Below are 20917 nucleotides of genomic sequence, written 5' to 3' on the forward strand. Positions count from 1 at the left end.
TGCCGTGGCGTCGCGGGCGGGAGAACGTTGACAGACTTGCCGCCGCCCGGGATGGCACGCTCGAGACACGACGCATGAAACCGCACACAAACACGACGAAGTTATGCCCGCTGGTAAAAGAGCATGCATTCACGGTTTGTCAGAATGAACACCACGACGGATGGCAGTGGCTAAACATCTAAACGGATTCTCATGACACGGCACTAAGTTCACTTGAATTAGATTCTGTTGGAATATATATTTAATTACAGTCTGTTCAGCCAATTTAAATGAGAACCGTGCAGTGTGCACTCTACAGACCCACGTCAAGGCGGGCCACACCGATGCTTTATGATATTCAAGGCAGAGGGTCATGCACAATAGTGTACCCATTAGCCGTGACAATGTACAACACCGTTGCTTGATTGATGACATGATCAAAGTACCGTACAACACTGTTGAGGCTCCATTTTATGGTACCACTTTGGCTGCATACATTTCTGAGGGTAAAACACAGGCTGGCAATGTTTGCCAACTAACACCGCCGTAAAACGAATTCGTTATAAGAGCGCAAATTCGACAGCTCGGAGGCAGATGTCTGTTAAATGATGACCGTGGCAAGTCGCCGGACCTCCGGCCTGTGTTTTGACTCCACTGCTAAACGCAGTTCCTGAAGTTTTCTTGTTTTCCAAAAAGGCCTCAACGAGTACAGAATAAATGCAGATTATAAGAGGAATGAGATTTAAGACAGTTACATAGTTATCTTTGCTTACGGATGTAGATCAGTCTAAGAACATTTAAAGTCTCCACTATTTCAGTCACAAGTCTTTGTTTAAAATTACAATAAAGTACAGCGCTGCAATTAGCAAGCTGTATTACTGCGTAATAGCTTTCGATAGATGTCCGAAACATAAAATGACTGTGATGTTTTTTTTTAGTCCAGAATGGCAGTTCAGGAGATAACTGTGGTTATCGCTGCTAGAGGCCGATGACTGCAGGCTCAACTGCGAAGGAAGGAGCACATCGCCTTCGAATGGGGGAAGTAAACTCAGGGGGAATTAATGCCAGCTGTGTGAGCACAGCTGGCGCGTAGCGCGCACTGCGACGCTTTGGCACGCCCAGTGCACACCGACTGTGCATCGTCGTGCATAGATTGCCAGTGCCTCAGCCGCACTGCGGAGTGATCTTTCACGAGTGGATGGTCCTCGTCGCAAACAGCCCAACACGCAACCCTAACCCCCCCCCCCCCGAGCCCTGACCCAACCCGCCAGCCATCCTCGACGGCACAGCGCCAACCGACGCTCATCCCGGAACCCAAGGCGTGCCGTAGCGCACGGCTCAGACGTCCCCAAATATGTGTACACGTCGGCATCGACGTGTACACATATTTACCTCCGATTACTAAGACACACGTACACACATTCACACGTGGGACAACCTTCAACGTTGACGGTTTAACAAGGGACTCCAGACAAGTCCGTCCTCAAGCACAGCGTCCTGTCGCCGGCTCGCCGTGTTTTGGTGCACGGTTGCGTGTCCGCCTCCGACACGGCCAGGAGTCGAGCTCTTAACCGGGCTGGCAGACAACTCCCACAACTCCCCCACCGTGGGCTCCACCAGCTGTTCCGATGCGTCCCCTTCGCGGTAGCGTCAGCGAGCCCCGGGGGCCACCGAGCGAGAGGCGCCGCGCCTGCGGGAAGCCCCAAGTCGTCGTCGCGAGGCCGCCGCCTTCACACCCACGAGTCGGGCGAGTGCTGAACGTGGCCGGCCTCGTACGGGGACGCGCCGCAGGAAGGCTGCGCCGCCGGGTAGCGGTCGATGCGTCTCTCCGACCTGGCGTCCCTGCGGGCGGGGCGGTGCGCGTGGCCCACGACGCCGCCGCCGTGCGCGCGCTGCGGGGAGTCGCGGAGCCCCGGCGCGACGGGCGGCGCGGGGGGAGGCGGCAGCTGCGGGGGGAACAAAAAAGACCACGCGCGGCGGTCGTTACGCCGCGCGTTACCTGCTTGGCGCGTGCTCGGCACGCGAAGGGGCGTGCTGCCCACGTGAACACGCGGTGCCTGTCATGTGAACGTGCGGTGTGTGTCACGTGAACGTGCGGTGCCTGTCACATGAACGTGCGGTGTGTGTCGTGTGAACACGCGGTGTGTGTCACGTGAACGTGCGGTGCGTGTCACGTGAACACACGGTGCGTGTCACGTGAACGTGCGGTGCCTGTCACGTGAACGTGCGGTGTGTGTCACGTGAACGTGCGGTGCGTGTCACGTGAACGTGCGGTGCCTGTCACGTGAACGTGCGGTGTGTGTCACGTGAACGTGCGGTGCGTGTCACGTGAACGTGCGGTGCCTGTCACGTGAACGTGCGGTGTGTGTCACGTGAACGTGCGGTGCGTGTCACGTGAACGTGCGGTGCGTGTCACGTGAACGTGCGGTGTGTGTCACGTGAACGTGCGGTGCGTGTCACGTGAACGTGCGGTGCGTGTCACGTGAACGCGCGGTGTGTGTCACATGAACGTGCGGTGCGTGTCACGTGAACGCGCGGTGTGTGTCACGTGAACGCGCGGTGCCTGTCACGTGAACGTGCGGTGCGTGTCACGTGAACGTGCGGTGCGTGTCGCGAGCTGGGCGCGCCCCACCTGTGGGGCGCTGTTTTCCGTGGCTGTCCGCATGGAGGTCGACTTGTACGAAGTCGTTGAGGGGAGTCGGGATGTGGAATGGCTCCTACCTGAGGTACACAAAGCAGTAAATGGTGAGGTCCGTCAACCCCACTGTGCGAGAGACAAATGTGACGCATTGGAAACGAGGCAATAATTATCCACGATCTTCCCTCTGAATTGCTCTGAGGGTACCAGACTTTTAAATGCGCTCTGTAGTGATTATGTGGCTCCGGTCGCTTCTACAACATAAACCAGAGGCGTACTCCAGAGGTGCGCGCGCGCCTTGCGTGACTGCACGTGACGGAACGCGCCCCCCCCTCTCACCTCCGTTGGCGCCACCGTGCACGGCATTGCCTGTGTGAGCGACGTCGTAACGCGACGTAGAGATGCTTCTCTTCTTCTCCGACTCCTGGGACCTCCTCTCCTCCGTCTTGAGGAGCTCGCGAGAGGACGCGATGCTCCCAACTTCACAAACCACCGCAAGAGCATTGCCCAGATTAACACCAGAGCGTCTGTGGGACCTTTTTTTATTTTGACAGTATCTCAAATGATTAAAAAAATTTAAAGAGGTCTTACCCCTCGTGGTAATAGAACAGGCGTTAAGATGTTAAAACACCAAGTAGATACGTTTTGCGAGGCATCAAGTCTGCATTAATTCATGTTTTTTCCAACAAATATGTGTGGTCAGGGCAGAATTGATGCCTCCCGAAAGGCATCTGTTTGGTGTTTGAACATGTTAACGCCTCGATTTAAAACTTTCGTGACTGCAGGGATTCATCTTCTTGGTTCTTTCGGTAAAGTCACGTAGAAGGGAAGTAATAAAATAATAAAAATAAAACATAATAAAATAATATAATTATAAAACATAATAAAATAATATAATTATTTTATTATGTTTTATTTTTATTATTTTATTACTTCCCTTCTACGTGACTTTACCGAAAGAACCAAGAAGATGTTAACGCCTGTTTCATCGCCACGAGGAGTAAGACCTCTTCTTATTTTTCACCAGAGTGCATTCTTCACACCGATGCACCTCTCAAGCCATTGCTCAGCGGTGGCTGCCCGAACGTGCGACCGGGGTCGTCACGCCAAACGGGGCGGTCGTTCGGCAAGTTCCAGGGTCCTCAGAGGAGCGCCCCTCACCTGACTGGGTGGTGGGCGAGGGTCTCCTGTTCGCCGGCGAAGACGAGGGAGTCTCGTACAATTTCACCTTGTCCCAGTCAGAGGACGACAGCGGCGGTGTGAAGTCACCCTGAACCCAGCCATCCTGCAGGGCAACCGTCCACAGCTCACGCCACGGCTCAGGAGGCGGGAGACACGTGCGGGGGGAGATGCACTGCAGCCCCAACAACGTAGTCGACGCTTCGTGGACATTTAAATGGTGGTTCGTCTCACGGAAGGGGGCCTGTCCTCGTCGCAGGAATGTGGAATTTTGATCGCTGACTGATTGAGAAAGGGCGCTGAGCACGTGCGCATGGAGACACCGAAGTTGTGTTGAGAGTGTACATTTTGAAACGGTTTAACTTTTACCATCAGGCACAAAGGCATCTTTACATTCGTGGAGACATAGGTCATCCGAAGGTAACGGGTATACAGCGCTTGCCAGCTGCTATAACTACAGAGTGGGAGTGACAGTCGACGGACATGCATAAGTGGACGCCGAGGGGATTTAACATCCATAATAGAGGGTTTTTTTCGGGGGGGGGGGGGGTTAGATCGCGTAAATATATAAATGTGTCGTTAATTTTATATTTACGCGATATCTAACCCCTCCCTCTATTATGGATGATATTGGTCGCGAAAGTAGGATCAGAGCGAGGTGCTCACGGCTTGGACGGCCCTTCACCCGGCAGCGAATCGATTATTACATGCCGACACAATGGGAGAGTCGGGAAGTCGGTGCAGCTCCACACCCTCTCTCTCCCCTTCTACAACAGCAGCTTCGTATATGGGGTGGTGCCTTACCTGGCTAACAAGCGCCATGACCTCGCCAACTTCGCCTGTGCTCAGGCGAAGATGGCGGTGTACAGAACGAGAAAAAAGATGCTGGAAGGTGACACTGACGGCTGCTCTGTGCTTCCAGTGTTCAGAGGCCTGCTTAAGGCACGGCTCCGGCTGGAGCACGTATACCACACACATGCCGGTGATATGCACGTCTTTTTCGAATGCTGGGGAGACAGACAAGCCCCTCTCTGTACCAGCGTGGACGGCACCCTCGTGTTCACCTTCTGAAGCGCTCGCTCGTCACCGTGGCATGCGCGATGACCACCACCACCACGTGGCTTTTCTTTCGTGTTGTGCGCGGTGCTTTTAGCGCCACAGCGCGTGGATTTGTAGCGTTTATTTTCATTTGTTTGCTGGTGACTTTGCGTATTTCATATCGAAATCGCCTCCAGTGCTGTTGCTGCTGGCGGCAATAAAAGTTGTTTGAAAGTCAAAAGTCTCTCACCTTCTTGTAGAGGCCCCGCAGCTCGCGGTGCTGCCACAGCAGAGTCAGCACCTGTGCCGCCGCACGCACCACCTTCTGCGAGTGCCTGGGGAGGCACAGACAACACGAGGGTGTCACGTGGGTGTCACGTGGGTTGCACGTGGGTGGCACGTGAGTCGCTCGGGCACTCGGGTGAGGCACCGCTCCGGCAAGTGCACACCGCCAAGGTGAGCACCAGAACACGACGCCAAAAGGCGCACCTGGTTCAACACCATGTGAGACTAGGCTCTAAAGAAAGCTGTCGGGTGTGGACCAATCAATTTCAAGGACAGTGCATACATTGTCAGAGATATGTTTTTTGTTTGCATTCCGACTGCAGGTATTGTGGTCAATGCAAAAATGACTCCTTGTAAAAAAAGGTGTCAGTTTTGTTGCCAGATAAAAGGGTTAAAACAATTATCATATTTTGTTACTGGCAAATGAGGTTCCAATGGTGTAAATTTCTTTCCTTGTCCTAGCAACCAGCAGAAAGCATTGCAGCGCGTTCACAGTCCTGTTGCACGTGTGTTCATTGCACGCGTGTTCATGGCACATTCGTGTGTTCATGACACGTGTGTTCATGACACATTCGTGTGTTCATTGCACGTGTGTTCATGGCACGTGTGTTCATTTCACGTGTGTTCATGACACATTCGTGTGTTCATGGCACGTGTGTTCATGGCACGTGTGTTCATGGCACGTGTGTTCATGGCACGTGTGTTCATTGCACGTGTGTTCATTGCACGCTGCCAATGCAGCAGCATATTTTTTTTTGCGAGTTACACTTCCAGTCAGAGGTTGATTCAACCCAGAATTTCTCTGGGGGACAACATAATGAATTGAACGTCAACAATGATCACTCTGTGGAGAAATTCACTCCTTATCTAGGAACGTGTAAATTTATATTATTGTGAAATGGGAACAAATTATTAGAGGAACGCATAAATGATTCCCCCCACCACCAACTAGATCTGAGGAGGAGATGGAGGGTCTCTGTACGTGTCTGTGGGTCTCTGTGTGTGTCTGTGGGTCTCTGTGTGTGTCTGTAGGTCTATGTGCGTGTCTGTGGGTCTCAGATCGTGTATGTGGGTCTATATGCGTGTCTGTGGGTCTCTGTGCGTGTCTGTGGGTCTCATATCGTGTCTGTGGGTCTCTGTCCGTGTCTGTGGGTCTCTGTGCGTGTCTGTGGGTCTCTGAGCGTGTCTGTGGGTCTCTGTGCGTGTCTGTGGGTCTCAGAGTGTGTATGCGGGTCTCTATGCGTGTCTGTGGGTCTCTGTGCGTGTCTGTGGGTCTCTGTGCGTGTCTGTGGGTCTATGTGTGTGTCTGTGGGTCTCTGTGCATGTCTGTGGGTCTCTGTGCGTGTCTATGGGTCTCTCTGTCAGTCTGGGTGATCTACATGTGAGTCAAATAAAAAAAATGAACCCTTGATTCCTTCCGGAACGATTTCAAAGGGTTCAAATTTCCACTCCCACCGAGGCTTTCCAGGGGGTTTCCGGGGCAACATTTCCACCGTCGACCAAAAGGGCACTGGGACTGTCGACTCGTTCCCCAAGGCGAGTCGAGGGCAGGAGGGGGGGTGGGGGGGGGTGAGGCGACCGAGGCGAGGGCGCGAGCAGCACGTGCCTGCCGGCCTTGGCGCGGGTCACTCCCACGAGCCTCTCGATGCCTCCGGCGTCGCGCAGAGCCCTGGCGTTCTCCGCGTTCTTGTTCACCACCTCGTGCAGGGTGCAGCACACGGCCGCCGTGCTCACGTCGCACGCCGAGACGTCCGTGCCGTCTCCCGGCACCGCCGTCACGGCCCCCGGGGGTGGCGGCAGTCGCTGCACCAGGTCTCGCAGCGCGTACTTGCCTGGCACGCGCACATAGACAAAGGCAAAGATCCCCCACGTAGCCTCAACAGACTGTTGGGGCAAGTGCTGTTAGCGAACACTAATGAAGGTTAGAACGGAACACGAGGGGGTGGGTGGCCAGCACCACGCCCGACCGCCTTTGTCTCCCTAGTGGCAATGTTTTTACGCACCGCACCAGGTACTTATTCGAGGCTGAGTCGACCTAGGGGAGGCCCAGGACCGTTTCAGATAATCTTCACCGATTTTGGCCGTGAGCGAGAATCGAACTCGGGTCGCCGGGTTCGTAGCGGAACGTAGCGCTAACCGCTGCACCACCGCTCCATGCGTCATGCACTCGTGCACCAACACATGAGGAATGTTACCCCTCGTATCCCGACTCAATAGACAACAAGGCGCTGTGGTGACAGCACATGTGGACGTATGTGGCCTTGTTAAAGGCAAATCAAACATCACGTGAAGCTTATCTTCCCTGGCGGGTGACATGACAATATTTCGATAACTGCGTGTGGGGCAGTGGGCCGCGATTTACCCGAACCGAGCTCACGACAAGTTGGGGAGAAGGGCTTGGAGGTGACCGATAGGAAGGGGAGATCCGGGAGTTTTAGACTCCACCCAGACAAATTAGGAATATATTTGATGATCATGATGGCAGGAGCCATTGTGTGTGTACGTTGGACTTCTTTCACACCGTACGTAGCCAACTGTGCTGATCGGAGGACAAAAACACTAAACACGAACAGCGCTCGGGGCTATAAAAGTGCGTCAGAGAAAGAGAGAGAGCGGGGCTCACGACGAGAGAATGAAGACCAAGATCCTGAGCAACGTGGCTAGAATAGAAGGACTCCTCGTAGCGCAGGGATCAGTTTCAACTAATTTTGCGAACGCCTACTGATTGCCACGTGTTGTTGTTTTGTAATACGAGTTACCGAATAAAAGTTGTGCCCAGTAGAGTCCCAATCGAGAAAGAGAGAGAATCCATGGCGATGGCTCCATCTTGGCCGGAATATCGCACGTCCGGTGGCCGCTCACAACCGCGGCAACTTTGGCTCCAGGAGCACCCACGGCTAACGGGACATGAGCTGAGAAAGCGGCTGTCATGAACCAGTCTAAAGAAAAACCCCTCGAGGGCTTCCAGCTGCCTCGTTATGAATACCAATAATCACGCCACCCGGCACAACGCTCCAACAGCGAGATGACTCCATCTCTCTCTCTCCCTTCAGCTGCGTGCCACATTTCGGTATCCCGAGCAAGCTCCCTTGGTGCTGACATTCGCGGCGGTGGGTGGCTATCTGAAGTTGCGTGTGCGAGCCCCGCCACCCCCGTGACCCCCGTGACCCCCGTGACCCCGTGACCCCGCACACCGATGAGCTCCTTGTTGCGCGCGTCCAGGGCCATGTTGCGCAGGGCGGTGGCGACGGCGCAGACGACGCGCTCGCTCTGCACGCGCAGCAGCTCCACCAGGATGGGCAGCCCCTTCTCCTTGCGCACGGCGGAGCGCACGTACGCAGCCCACTGCGCGGGAAACACGCAAAACACTTCGGAATCATCAGCATCTTAAATATCCATTTGTACCGCGGGAATCCGATGAGCTGTCAAATCTCTTTTGCACAGATGTCTAGCAGTTTCACAGATGTCCATTTAAGTATCAATGATCCTGTATTATCAGTTAACTGTGATTCATATGGTACTTGATAACTGTCCAGGGTTACGATTATAAACGATCCTACCACGACAACACGGGGGCATCCACCCACCCACCGTGGTAGCTTCAACAGACCATTGGGGCGAGTGCTGTCAGAGAGCGCCGATGAAGGAGTCCAGCATGACGGCCGCACGTACACAAAGATCCCTCTCGTGTGACCGTTGGGGAAAGTGCTGAACATCTACGAAGGCCGGCACGGCACACAAGAGGGCGGGCCGCCTTCGTCTCCCCAGCGGTGATGCTTACACACCAGGTACTCATTTGAGGCTGAGTAGACCTAGGCGAGGCCCAGGACCGGTTCAGATAATCGTCACCGGTGTTGGCCATGAGCGGGAATCGAACTCGGGTGGCCTGGTTCATAGCGTAGCTACGCTACCGCTCCGCACACACATGCACACGGATCCACAAGGACGTACGGCCACGCGGTAGAAGGTGCAACTGTGCTCCCCACCTTCCAGGATCCGGCTGCCAGGTTTTGGAGAGCGCCAGCCGCCCCCTCCAGCGTGTCGGGGTTGGAGCACTGTGCCAGCAGCGCCAGGTAGGGCTTCACCACGGACGGGTGCCACAGCAGCTCCACTCCGCGCGGCGGCTCGGCCCAGTCCGGCAGTGGCCCCGAGCCGTCCCACTGCGGCACCACAGCGGCCGCGTGCATTCATGACGCTGTCGCTAGACAGATCTGGCGGCGTCTTGAAGCTATGAACTGGAAACTAATTTTTTTTATTTCAACAGGTAAGGCCCACTGAGATGTATATCTCTTTTTCATGAGCGACATGGCCACGAATGATAGCTCAACAAAGTGGCTTATCACGTGGAAATTTATAGCAGCCGAATTTCTCTCAACGCATTTTTGTAAATGCGGAGGCATAAAACCGGAGGACCCAGAGAAAAATCCACACGACCACGGGGAGAACATGCAAACTCAAGGCCATCAGGGTCGGGATCGAACCCACGACCTCCTGTATACCAGGTGAGGTAGTTAACATCTCGCCACCGTTTCCCCTCGTGACAAAATTTTGTTAAATCGATGAGCGCCAAATCGAGCGCCTTTCTGAGAAGCGGACATTAAGCAGATTTGGGATGTTTGTACGAAGGATCCAGTATTATCAGTTAACACTGTTTACTACAGTTCTTGATAAATGCCCAGTGTCATTATTACGGGTATAGTATTATAAACGAGCCTCTATTAGCTGACTATGTGTAATACAGTTTGGTAAATGTTCTAGTGATATGGTTCCAAGGATGAATAAAGCATTTGTGAACAATGTATAATACTTCGTAAATTGTCAAGTTGTTTTTTTTGACAACTTTAAGAGGTCTGTCTCGTGACATCTATGGACTTGTTGAGGTTCGTTTGGCTACTTGCCAACCACCCACCACCAGACTGTCCACTTGAGAGCCGGGAACACAACATCAGGCAAGGAAATCTGATGACCAGTAAATTCCACACGGCTGATGTCTGCTTCTCTGGATCCAGGTCTCCCTCGATGGCCTCTCTGGGCTTACACTTTGTTATTAATTCGTTTGTATGTTGAACTTCTTTTGCTCTGTACGTAGCCAACCACGCTTATCGGAGGTGCGGGGAAAGGATAACAAATTCGCCGCAAAAAGCAGTTCGAAAGAAATCAGTTTTCAATCTAGATGATTTCTAAGTGCACATATCCAGTGGCTTTTTAACATTGGTGGGAAGAGCGTTCCAGACGGCTGCACAAGCGCATCTGATAGCGCCACGCGATGCGGTGACTACCATCTTTGTTCGATGGCGAGCCAAAAGCCGCTGCCGCTGCGAGGATAAAGGGATATCTGATCACGGCTGAGACCTCCCCTCTCCTCTGCGCCTCACCTCGAGGTCCAAGTGCTTCCTCCGTGCACGCTTTCCCCAGCAGCTCCCGTTCTCGTCTCGCGACGAGGTCATCCCGGCCCCCGTGGCATCGCCGCCGCGCCACGACGCCCGCAGCTGCTGCCCCTGCCGCGTCTCGGCCTCCAGGCGGTAGGAGAGGTTCCGCATGACGCACACCGCGTTCTCAACCACCTGGGAAAACACAGCAGCAGCAGCAGTGGTGGTATCAGCAGCAGGCGACATTCACCACTGATATAAACTAAACTATACACTTTTTTATTTTATTTGACCCGGTAAGGCCCACTGAGCTGTACAGACAGCTCCGTTTCAGAAGCGACCCAGCCACAAATGATAGCTCAACGAAGTGGCTTATCATATGCACATTTATAGCAGCCAAATACTCTCAATGCCCATTGCTAAACGTGGAGGGGGAAAACCCCGAGGACCCAGAGAAAAATCCACACGACCACGGGGAGAAGATGCAAATGATGCACTAATTGCATGTGACATCATACACTACACTTTAAGGATACATCGTCATCTAACATGAATCTCCACTCGTTCATTGTGTGTGACGTCAGCGGCATGGCTCGGCTTGTGCAGTGGAAAAGCCACATGGTGCGTCCTTAGCTACGCCTGGCTGGATCGGCACGGCCCCAGGGTAGCGAGGTGTAAGTGGCAGTGAGGTCACCACGTAATTGGTCCACTTCTCCAGGAGCAGGGCACAACGGAGGTACCTCTCTGCGCGTGCCGCTCGTGTGAACGCACCTTGCCGTTGATGCTGCTGGAGCCCAGGGCCGCACGCACCATGGACAGCAGCGACTCGAGGAGGCCGTCGCACTCGCGCATCCTCCGGCGAGCCTCCTCGCCCGCGGAGCTCACGTTGCTGCACGGAGGTGGTCGTCGCACACGGGCAGCCGAGCGTCGCACACGTGAATGGCAGCAAACGACCCACGCACGCAAATAAAAACACGCACACCGAGCAACACGCACACACACCGCACCAGATGCTCATTTGTGACTGAGCCGACCTAGGGGAGGCCCATGACCGGTTACGATGATTGTCACCGGTGTTGGACATGAGCAGAAATTGACACTCCGGTCGCCGGGTTTGTAGCACAGCGCGCTAACTACTGCTCCACCGCCCCCCTTAACACGGAGCACCGCACACACCGCACACACACACTGCACACACATACACCGCACACACACACACCGCACACACACACTGCACACACACACACGGCACACACACCGCACACACACACTGCACACACACACACACACACCGCACACACACACACCGCACACACACACACGGCACACACACCGCACACACACACACTGCACACACACACACACACACCGCACACACCGCACATCACACACACACCTCACACACCGCACACACACACCGCACACACACACACATACCGCACACACACACCGCACACACACACACACCACACACACACACACCGCACATCACACGGCAATGCTGTCACCATGCCGTTGTTGAAATCCGCGCGATGTGACCAGCCTGACGACTCGAGATGGCCGCTCACAGTTCACAGGAAGACGATTCCCAAGTGGGAAGTGGCAGGAGCTCACCGCAGGCAGCCCGTGGTGTTGGCCAGGATTTGGCTGTCGACTCCCATCTCCTTGAGGCTGTCCATGTCCTGGGGCACGAGCACCGTGTTGGTGAGCACGGTGAGCGCGTCCTGGATGATCGGCATCTTCAGGGAGTCGCAGGACGACAGGTTCCACAGCACCCCTGAACCGAGGGGCAGAAATTCCTACGGTCAGCGCTTCGGCCACAGACGCGTAGGACTCGTACCCACCGCTCTGTACCCAGCACAGATGCCCGGCGTCGGCAAGTCTGTCACCTGCCCTAGTTGTCCCAGGATTCCTGTTTTTGAGGTGGCTCTCCGGGGACACGTGTAGAGTCGCGTGCGCTCCTCCAACAGAGGAGGAGTAGATTTCGATGTAAAGCTTTCGTGACTGCAGAGAGTCATCTTCTTGGTTCTTTCGGTAAAGAGGAAGAGTAGCAAAACTACGCGAAGCCCTCTCGCGGAAAGCAAACCTCAACATTGTCATTTAGCTCCCGAACCATCCTGCCATACGCAACAATAGAATGTAATTCTTCCCGGGACTTGAAAGAATCCCCAATTTCGTCACGCGCGTAACAACGAACACTGCTCAGGACAATGCAATTTGCACGCAGCTCCCTCTGCTCTTCCATCACCGCGAGATAGACTGCTATTCTCGCGATACACCCGGGGAGGCGGCAGCCCGAGCGACGCATCGCACCGACAGTGACGACCGTCCGACGCCGCGAGCGCCGACCCACCGGTGGCGAGCTCGCGGGTCTCGGCGTCGGTGGCGCGGCGCAGGAGGCGGGCCAGGGCCGCGACGGCGGCGCAGCTGCGCGCCGCCAGCTTGTTGTCGTCGTTGGCGCGGCCGAAGACCAGGTTGCGCAGGGCGCCGCAGGCGGCGCGGCGAACGTCGCGCGCGCGGTGGTCCAGCAGGTCCACCAGCAGCTGCACGCCGCCCAGACGGCGAACCTGCACCTCGGCGCAGACGCGCGGCCCTCTCCGCTCAGCCGCCGGGGGACGACGCGCGAGGTCGCGGCGAACCCTGACGCCGGCGGCGATCACCGCCGCAACCGGTCACGCGCTCTCACTCTCTCTCCTTTCTCTCTCTATTTGCGTCCGTCTGGAACGTGCGGGAAGCCGCTCATCCGCGGGGGCTCCGGTTAATGCCAGCCGGGGGTTGACGTTGTTCAAACAAATTTCACCGTCGGCTTCACGGTGGATGCCTGTGACGCCGCTTGAAGAGAAGCCATTGCGTGCTGGCTGGCGTCGTGGGCCCAATTTGGCAATATTTGAAACACATTCCTGCGGAGGGAGCTGGTAGGAACGTTGGGTTGCTCGGTCAATGGCCAGGGTCAATAGCGGCGTGGTGTATTCCGCAAATATGGCCGACTGTGAGGGCGGGCACAAGCCGGCGTGAGTAGGTTAAACGTTGAGTTTTATAAGGGCACCACGGGGTAACCAGCCCCTCCCCACCCAGCCACACCCCTCCCACCCCCCACCCAGCCCCACCCTCCCCACTCAGCCCTCCCCACTCAGTCCCCCCCACCCTCCCCACCCAGCCCCTCCCCACCCTCCCCTCTCCACCCAGCCCCACCCCTCCCATTTTTGGATTCACGACGCACAGACGGACACAATAATCCCGTGTGGGCTGGTGTAACCAGGAGGTTCCTACCAGTAAAATGACTCTCAAATTACTCACTGAAGACAAACATAGCAATAGCTCAGCAGGGCACTTATAAAAACAAGTCCTGAGGCTTAGTGAAAGGTTCCTTGAAAACAAGCATAATATTAACAAAATATAGTAATAATGATCGCACTGTTATTGCAAAGTCAACACCTCCTGCATACCATCAGCTCCACTGCATACAATATCACGGTCTCCACCACAGGTACGACATCAACACCACCCTCACCATCATACGCCAAAGCCAGCACACACCACGACAACCTAACACCTATTATACACCACGCATCTCACTCACCAAGACACTCCATTGACTACAGTAGAAAATAAATATATTTTTGATTAAAATCATTATCCAGAATCATGAGAATCCATCGGCTAGGACACTGTGAGTGAGTGTCGCTCACGGCCAACACAAGTGACAATTATTTGAACCGGTCCTGGGACTCCCCTAGGTCAACTCAGACTCAAATGAGTACCCGGTGCAGTGTGTAGTAAACATCGCCACTGGGGAGACAAAGGCGGTCGGACGTGGTGCTGGCCACCCACCCCCTCGTGTGCAGTGCCGGGCTTCATAGGTGCGCGCTAACAGCACTTGCCCCAACAGTCTGTTTAGGCTACACGGGGGATCTTTGTCTTGTCGCACCAGGCCTCCTCACCTCCGCCTTGATGCCGTCGTCCCCGTAGCACACGTGCTGCAGGTACGCGGCGGCGTTGGTCTGCACGGAGGGGAACTCGTGCTGCAGCATCTGGATGACCTCCGGCAGGTCCGGGTCTCGCCACGCCGTCTCCCTGCACCCGCAAACCCCGCACCCCGCACGGAGTGAGCGTCCCGGGGCAGCTCCCCCCGTCTCCCGGTGTCCGTTTAGAGGAAATCCCAGGCGGGGGCAGCTCAGGCAGAACCTCCCCCCTACAGCAGCAGATACTGCTCATGGAACCCCTGCAGGATTAATTGCGAGAGCACCAGATATTGCCATTCGGTCCCCTCTGTTCATGCGAATGAGGCCGGCATGAGCCTCCATATGGCTGTCATGCAGATGGTGATCAGGAGCTGAGTAGAAAATAATTCTACTGATCACCTGCTGATCACCATCTCTACCTCTGATTAGAACGGTTGGCTACACATGGCGCAAAATAAATTCAACATATCTGAGTTAAGTCACAGCGCTGCTGATCTCAGCGGCAACAATCCATCACAGTAGCTCGTCTTTAGGCACTACTACAAAGCCTGCAGTGACTAGACTATGAATATATATGCAACTAAACACATATTTTAAAATATTTCTGTTTGGTGTTTGAACATCTTAACACCTGTTTTATCGCCAGGAAGGGTAAAACCTATTCTGATTTTTTCATACGAATATTTAAATTTAATTCCGCACACTGCCCCGATACTTTCTGCGTGTTAGAATTCAAACAGGTGTTGCATCGCCAGCTCACTCTTGGCCAAGACCTCGCCGCATCCAACGTTGAGCCTCCTCTCGTTGGACGTGGTTTATTCCTCGCAGAACTGGGGTTGTGGGATAGCGCTTGGGATACATTTACAAAGCTCTGCGGGGATCCCTCTATCCACTGTTATTAGATCACGCGAAGTAAAGTTGACACGTTATTATCTGCGCGTTTTTCATTGACTCAATTCCGCTCGGCGCATCAAGCCAGAAAGTGGTTCGTAACGTGAGCCCAGCTTCGTCGCGTTCCATTTGCCCTCACTCCGAGACGGGCCCGCGGCACGGCGAGGGGGAGGCACCGTCGAGGAGGGTCCTCACCTGGGGGTGCCGCTCTCTGTCTCGCACGGCACCAGCGCCGTCCCCGCCCGAGCGTAAATCGTGTCCAGCTGGGCGGGAGCGCCAGCCGGGGGCCACCGGAAGGCGTCGTCCCCGTCGCCCGCTCGATCCTCGGGGTCGGCGTCCTCCATCCGGAAGGCCGCATCCGCCTCGTCGTAGCCGCCCCGTCCCAGGGACGCGCCGTAGGGCCCGTCGGAGACCGCGTACGCCCTCCTCGCGTCCGTGACGGGAGAGCCCTGGCGACTGCCGCCGCCGCCGGACTCCGCGCGTCGGCTCGCGAAACCCGAGGGGGTGTCGGGCCGCGGGGGCGGCCTCGCGCCGCCGTGCGCCGGGGGGCCGTAGGGATCGGCGGGGGGCGCCGCGTACTGCCGGCGCGACGAGTAGACGTCCCCCGGCGTCCCGTAGGCCGGCCCGTCCGCGGTGTAACCGCGTGCCTGGTAGAGCGGATGCGCCGGCGGGCTGGCCTGCCGGCTCCCCGGCTGCTTGCATGGAACTGGCGAGCGAAAAGAGAGGGCGATGGTCCGGTGGTGAAGGTGGCGCCGGAGCTGCTCGCTGCTCGTTGAGGCTCGGCTGCAAGGGAGTCGAGCCCCGTGTAATCTACTGCGAGGTTTCCGTGGAGTGTGTAAATAATGTTAAAATCATGTGATTCAAATTACGGTATATTATTGCACGCACTGTTTCTCTACTTAAATAAGCACCTACCGTGCCTCTAGCCTGTGGCAGCCTTGAATTATTGGTGGGCAAAAGGACAACTGCTACTGACCTCCAACAAAGTGGGAATGTTAATTCTGGAGAAGTCAACCACCAACAGGAATGTAAACACTAAAGTTTGGATTTAATAAGCATTTAAATACAACGGTGTCTTACAGATTACAAATTCTACAAAGGATATATATATCATAATCTAACAACATTCAAATCTTGTTTGTTTACCAAGCATACAAATATGACTGGGAGCCGCTGTGAGCAGTCAACGTGAAACGATAGTCATTCAAATCCCGGTGGGAGGTTAACTCCACTCAATCCACCATCCCTCAGGGGGTCCAAAAATGAGTACGATTTCATGAGGCGTCAGCAGTGGCCGTCCTGTTCGAGAGACCGGCCCCCGCCACCACAACAACAAGGATTTAGGATTTGCACCACTTTGCCAATGGAGACGTTGGCTTGCGCAGGCAGACAACCTGACACGACCTGAAGGGCGCAATGCACGCGGTGCGAACGAGCCAATCGCCGGAGGGGTGAGGTCGCCCTCACTCGCACTGCTTGGGTATCCGGGGCTGCCGGGCGGCGAGGACGCTGGCATGGGGCTGGCGTAACCATGGGTGTCTCCGCCGTCCATCAGCTGCCGCTGCTGCTGCTGCTGATGATGATAATGCTGCTGCTGATGATGATGATGATGATGCTGTTGCTGTGGCGCCGGTGGTGTGGGAAGGTCTGCCCTGCACGCTGTTGCGTCTCCCCAGCCATCGAAGCTTCCTTGCCCATCTGTAAGAAAATCGCCGATACCAGCCACAATCACGCCTTGCCACGAGGCACCGTGGCTAGTGTTCGGGCGAGGTTCAGGGTTAGTGGCCGCGTTAAGGTTGGAGCTAGAGACTGGGATGTCGTCGGTGCGGTGCGATGGCTATAGCTGCATGGGAGACACTGCGATCCATCCTCTAATAGCCAAAACAGATGAGGCTCAACCCCAGATCCTGCCCATACAGCAAGGCAATAATAACATGAACAATGTTGACGACTCTTTGTGTATGCAGTCATAGAGGGTCTGAATTAAATGTGCGGACATTTCACACAATTGGAGGGCTGTGGTGCCACGTCCTCGAAGCAACTCTGCAAGCGCCGCGACTCCCCCCTGGCCCCCATACTAAGCACACACGCAGCGCACACACGTAGTAGTGTCCTGGCGGGGGATTGCTTGGCACAACGGGTTTTAATCCGAAGGTTCCCTAAGAGGAAAGTCCCACGGTTTCCCGGTGCCAGGAGATTGACCGACCCTCGCAGTGCCCCTGAGTTGGCTTAACATTGTATGGGCGCAAAAAAGTTCACCATGCCAGCCGCAATGAGTCATTCACGACATCGGTAGGGGCTGGAGTGGATTATTAAGCGAGAAGAGCAGACCATGAGGTCAGGGGATCGCAGCGCTACGATTGGCCGTGCGGTACAACGAGACCCCGGGTTTTTGAAGTGAGGGTAATAAAAGGGGAGCCTGATGCGATTCAAAGGAGAACTCTTCTTCAACATCTTGGTCGCCAAGACCCCCCTCCTCCCTGGCATCCTGTGAGTGCTGCTACGAGGCAGTGATGGGCAAGGTTTTTTCGTCCTCTTCCCTCCGACTCTCACAGCATCCCTGCAACGCCGTGAGTAAAGCTACGAGGTACGTGGTAGGGCGTTTGAGCATCTGGGGACGGGGGCAACAGTAGGCTCGGCTCTTCTCGCGAAATATTCCCTCTGAGTAGTGTGGGGTTTGCGCCAAGAATGAAAGTTAGTACAGAGCATCGGTGTGGAATCTGTGATTTGTGTGTGGAGCGACTGCATGGGGGAACGCGCGGCGAGGGTGAACGCGGAGCCCCAGCGTGTGCGCGCGTTCAGAGTGTGGCTACGAGCCAGCAGCACGAGCGTGTCCCTCAGAGAGGGCGCTAGCGCGGGGAGCCCAATCACTCGGTCGGCGGGGGCCCAGTGGGAGCCGACCGACGCGGTGGAGGAGGGAGCGGAACGGGCAGACGTCGCTCCCCCACCTGCCTCGCGAGGGCGGTGGGGTGGACGTCGGGCCCCACAGGGCCACTCCGCTACAGGTTGCACGCATTTCCCACGATTGACACGCGTTACATTTACACGAGCATCATGTTATTATGAATTGACTCATCCGAGGCATTTGCAGTGCTTAACTCTTTGGTTCGCCCGCAGCTCTGCGGCGACCGGGAACGTTAAACCCCTGACCTTGGGGCGCGCACCGAAATCGGCGCTCTCCTCCGGTGCCGACTCGGCACACACAGGGGGGTGCATGGGGGGGGAGACGACGCCTCCTCACCTGCGAGCTGCCCCAGGAACTCGGCCCCGCGCCGCTCGTACAGGCAGCGAGACGCTCGCCACGCCGGCGGCGAGCCCCGAGTGTCCCCCGGCTCGTCGTCGTCGTCGTACGCGGCTCCCCCCGGCTGCAGGCTGCCCCTGCGCCCGCTCGGCCACGCGTGTGGGAACGCCTCCCCGCGGCCGTGGCGGCTCGTGCCGACCCGCCCGTTCTCCGCCTCCCGGCTCATCGACCCGCCGAGCGCGATCTCCTGATGGCTCAGCCTCCTGCCGGACGAGTGGGTGGCGTCGTGCGGGGAGCGGCGCGCCGCGCTTTGTCGATCGTCCCGCTGCGCGCACGCGTCCGCGTAGACACCCTGGCCGTACAGGCTGACGCTGTGCCGGCTGCCGCTCCAAGCTCGGTTGAGCGTGGAGCAGCGCCGCTCCGACTGACCGTCCGCGTACGCGCCGAGGGCGGGCCGCACGCGCGCCGCGGGATCCTCGTAAGGTCCCTCCGTCTGCTGGCCGTAACGTCGTCCGCTCGATTGCCACTGCTGCTCCGGGCCTGCCGGCGGGCTTTCTTCCCCGCGGTGGCCGTAGCCGCCACCCCCCCTGGCCGCCCTCACGAGCTGCTCGCTCGGCGAGGGCGGGTACGGCGGGTACGGCGAGCCGCCCGCGGGCTCGGCGAACGCCTCGGCGGACTCGTGGCCGTATCGGTCCCCGGGCAGCCACCTGTCAGGAGTCGTTTGCCGCTCCCGGCTCTGCTCGCCCGCATCATTAAAGGGACTCTGCTCCCCGTAGCCCAGATGGTCGGCAGTGCATTGCAGAGGCAGTGAGTCACTCTGACAGCTCCGCTCTGCACGCACGCCACGCCGATCGCTCCCCGGGTGGCCATACCCCTTGGCGGGCTCCGCTCCGTAACCCTGGTCCAGACTGTACCGCTCCCTGCCGTCGGGCGGGCGGTGGCGGGTGGACGAGTCGGCATAGGAGCTGCGGAGGGGGCTCACGGATGCGACATCCGTGTAGAACGCGGCGCCCACTCGCGACGCTTCCGGAGGGGTGGCCGGGCGGGAGACGAATCCCCGCGAGCTGTCCTTGTCATAGGCCGTGCGCTCGCCGGCGTGCCCCGCGTAGGAGGAGCTCGCCCGCCGCGGCGACGCCGCCCAACCGTACACCCCGGGCAGCTCGGGCAGAGCGGCGGAGCTTTTGCTGTTCTTAAAAGGCGACGTCTGCGCGCCGGCGGCTGGGCCGTCCCCGTAGGCGCGGTCGCTCTCTCGCGACGGAACCTCGCTGCCGGGGAGGCTCACCCGCTTGCCGAGCAGAGACTCCCTGCAGAGGTACTTGCCGGTGAGGCCGAAGATCGACTCCTCCTTCCCCAGGCTGCTTCTCCTGGTTACGGCAAACCTCATTCCGCCGAGGCTGTTCTCCGGATCCTCCGGCGGCCGCTGTTGAGGCGCCGAGTCGGCGATGGCGCCCGGTGACGAGCGGGCCGCGGGGCCGTCGGCGGAGAAGGGAGGGACTCTGGCCCCCGGGGGCGATGCGTGGGTCGCCCGGCGGGAAGAGGGCGAGCAGAAGGCGCTGGAGCGCGACGCTGGGAAAGGGCGCGGCGGCGGTGGCGGCGGCGGCGGCGACGGCTCCGTGGATTCGAGGTCATTCGGTCGCCCCGCCGCATTGTCTGATGTTGCCTGCGAATGGGCGGAGGTGGGGTGAAGGGTCGCGTTGTCCGGCGGACTTGTGTGCGTGTGCGCTGCGGCACAAAGCTTCCCGCGTGGCCGTTTGTGTTGCAAATAAAAACTGGCGAGCACTACGGACCGTAATTGTGTTTCTTGCTTCCGACGCGCGCGTGCGAAAAATGTCCTCCCGTGCACAAACAAGCACTTGGCCAGAGCTGATCTCCACTGGTACCTCCTAGTCAATGGTGGAAAATCCACATTCCCATTACAAGGATCGGTCTCTCATCGAACAGCCATTGTCGACTTCCCACTAAGTGGTAGTAACTTTATCCACCCCCAGAGGATTGATATACTGAGTCGACCCCTGGGATTTCAATATAAAATCTTAAACGGTCATCTTAATTTAACATTATGGCTGAATAGCGCATTGTGCTATATCTCCCTCGCACACTCATCGCACCTCCGATTCGCGCGGTTGGCTGTGTACGGTGCGAAATAAGTTCAACATACGTACATATCATTCTTGAGCATGGCTAGCTGAGCGACAGGACCCATTTCAGTTGTGCGTACAATTCTGGGCTAACATACTCTTTGGTTCTTTCGGTAAAAGTCACGTAGGTATAAAATCAAATAAATCACGATGTTTCGGGCGCAACACAAGCGTCCGCCATGAGGTGGGAAAGGTGG

The 20917-nt window shown here is 56.7% G+C and overlaps 1 protein-coding gene across 2 annotated transcripts in view; it reads right to left on the reverse strand.

Annotated features, from left to right (window-relative positions):
* Positions 1–1288: 1288 nt before the first annotated feature.
* Positions 1289–20917, reverse strand: part of LOC133345304 (catenin delta-2-like) — a 46980-nt gene continuing 27351 nt past the window's right edge. For both annotated transcript variants that reach the window (XM_061555946.1, XM_061555944.1), the window contains exons 6-21: positions 18583–20242; positions 16809–17039; positions 15537–16047; positions 14430–14562; positions 12842–13055; positions 12103–12265; positions 11260–11377; positions 10495–10683; positions 9106–9279; positions 8314–8464; positions 6726–6951; positions 5085–5169; positions 3779–3902; positions 2957–3097; positions 2612–2700; positions 1289–1925 (exon numbers count right to left, since the gene is read on the reverse strand). In XM_061555946.1, coding sequence (XP_061411930.1) covers positions 1710–1925; positions 2612–2700; positions 2957–3097; positions 3779–3902; positions 5085–5169; positions 6726–6951; positions 8314–8464; positions 9106–9279; positions 10495–10683; positions 11260–11377; positions 12103–12265; positions 12842–13055; positions 14430–14562; positions 15537–16047; positions 16809–17039; positions 18583–20242 — 4425 coding nt within the window. In that variant the 3' untranslated portion in view covers positions 1289–1709. The remainder of the gene's footprint in view (positions 1926–2611; positions 2701–2956; positions 3098–3778; positions 3903–5084; positions 5170–6725; positions 6952–8313; positions 8465–9105; positions 9280–10494; positions 10684–11259; positions 11378–12102; positions 12266–12841; positions 13056–14429; positions 14563–15536; positions 16048–16808; positions 17040–18582; positions 20243–20917) is intronic.

This window comes from Lethenteron reissneri, chromosome 21, assembly GCF_015708825.2.
Source record: "Lethenteron reissneri isolate LAM-NWPU_2019-01 chromosome 21, ASM1570882v1, whole genome shotgun sequence".
In the NCBI taxonomy this organism is placed as follows: Eukaryota; Metazoa; Chordata; class Hyperoartia; order Petromyzontiformes; family Petromyzontidae; genus Lethenteron; species Lethenteron reissneri.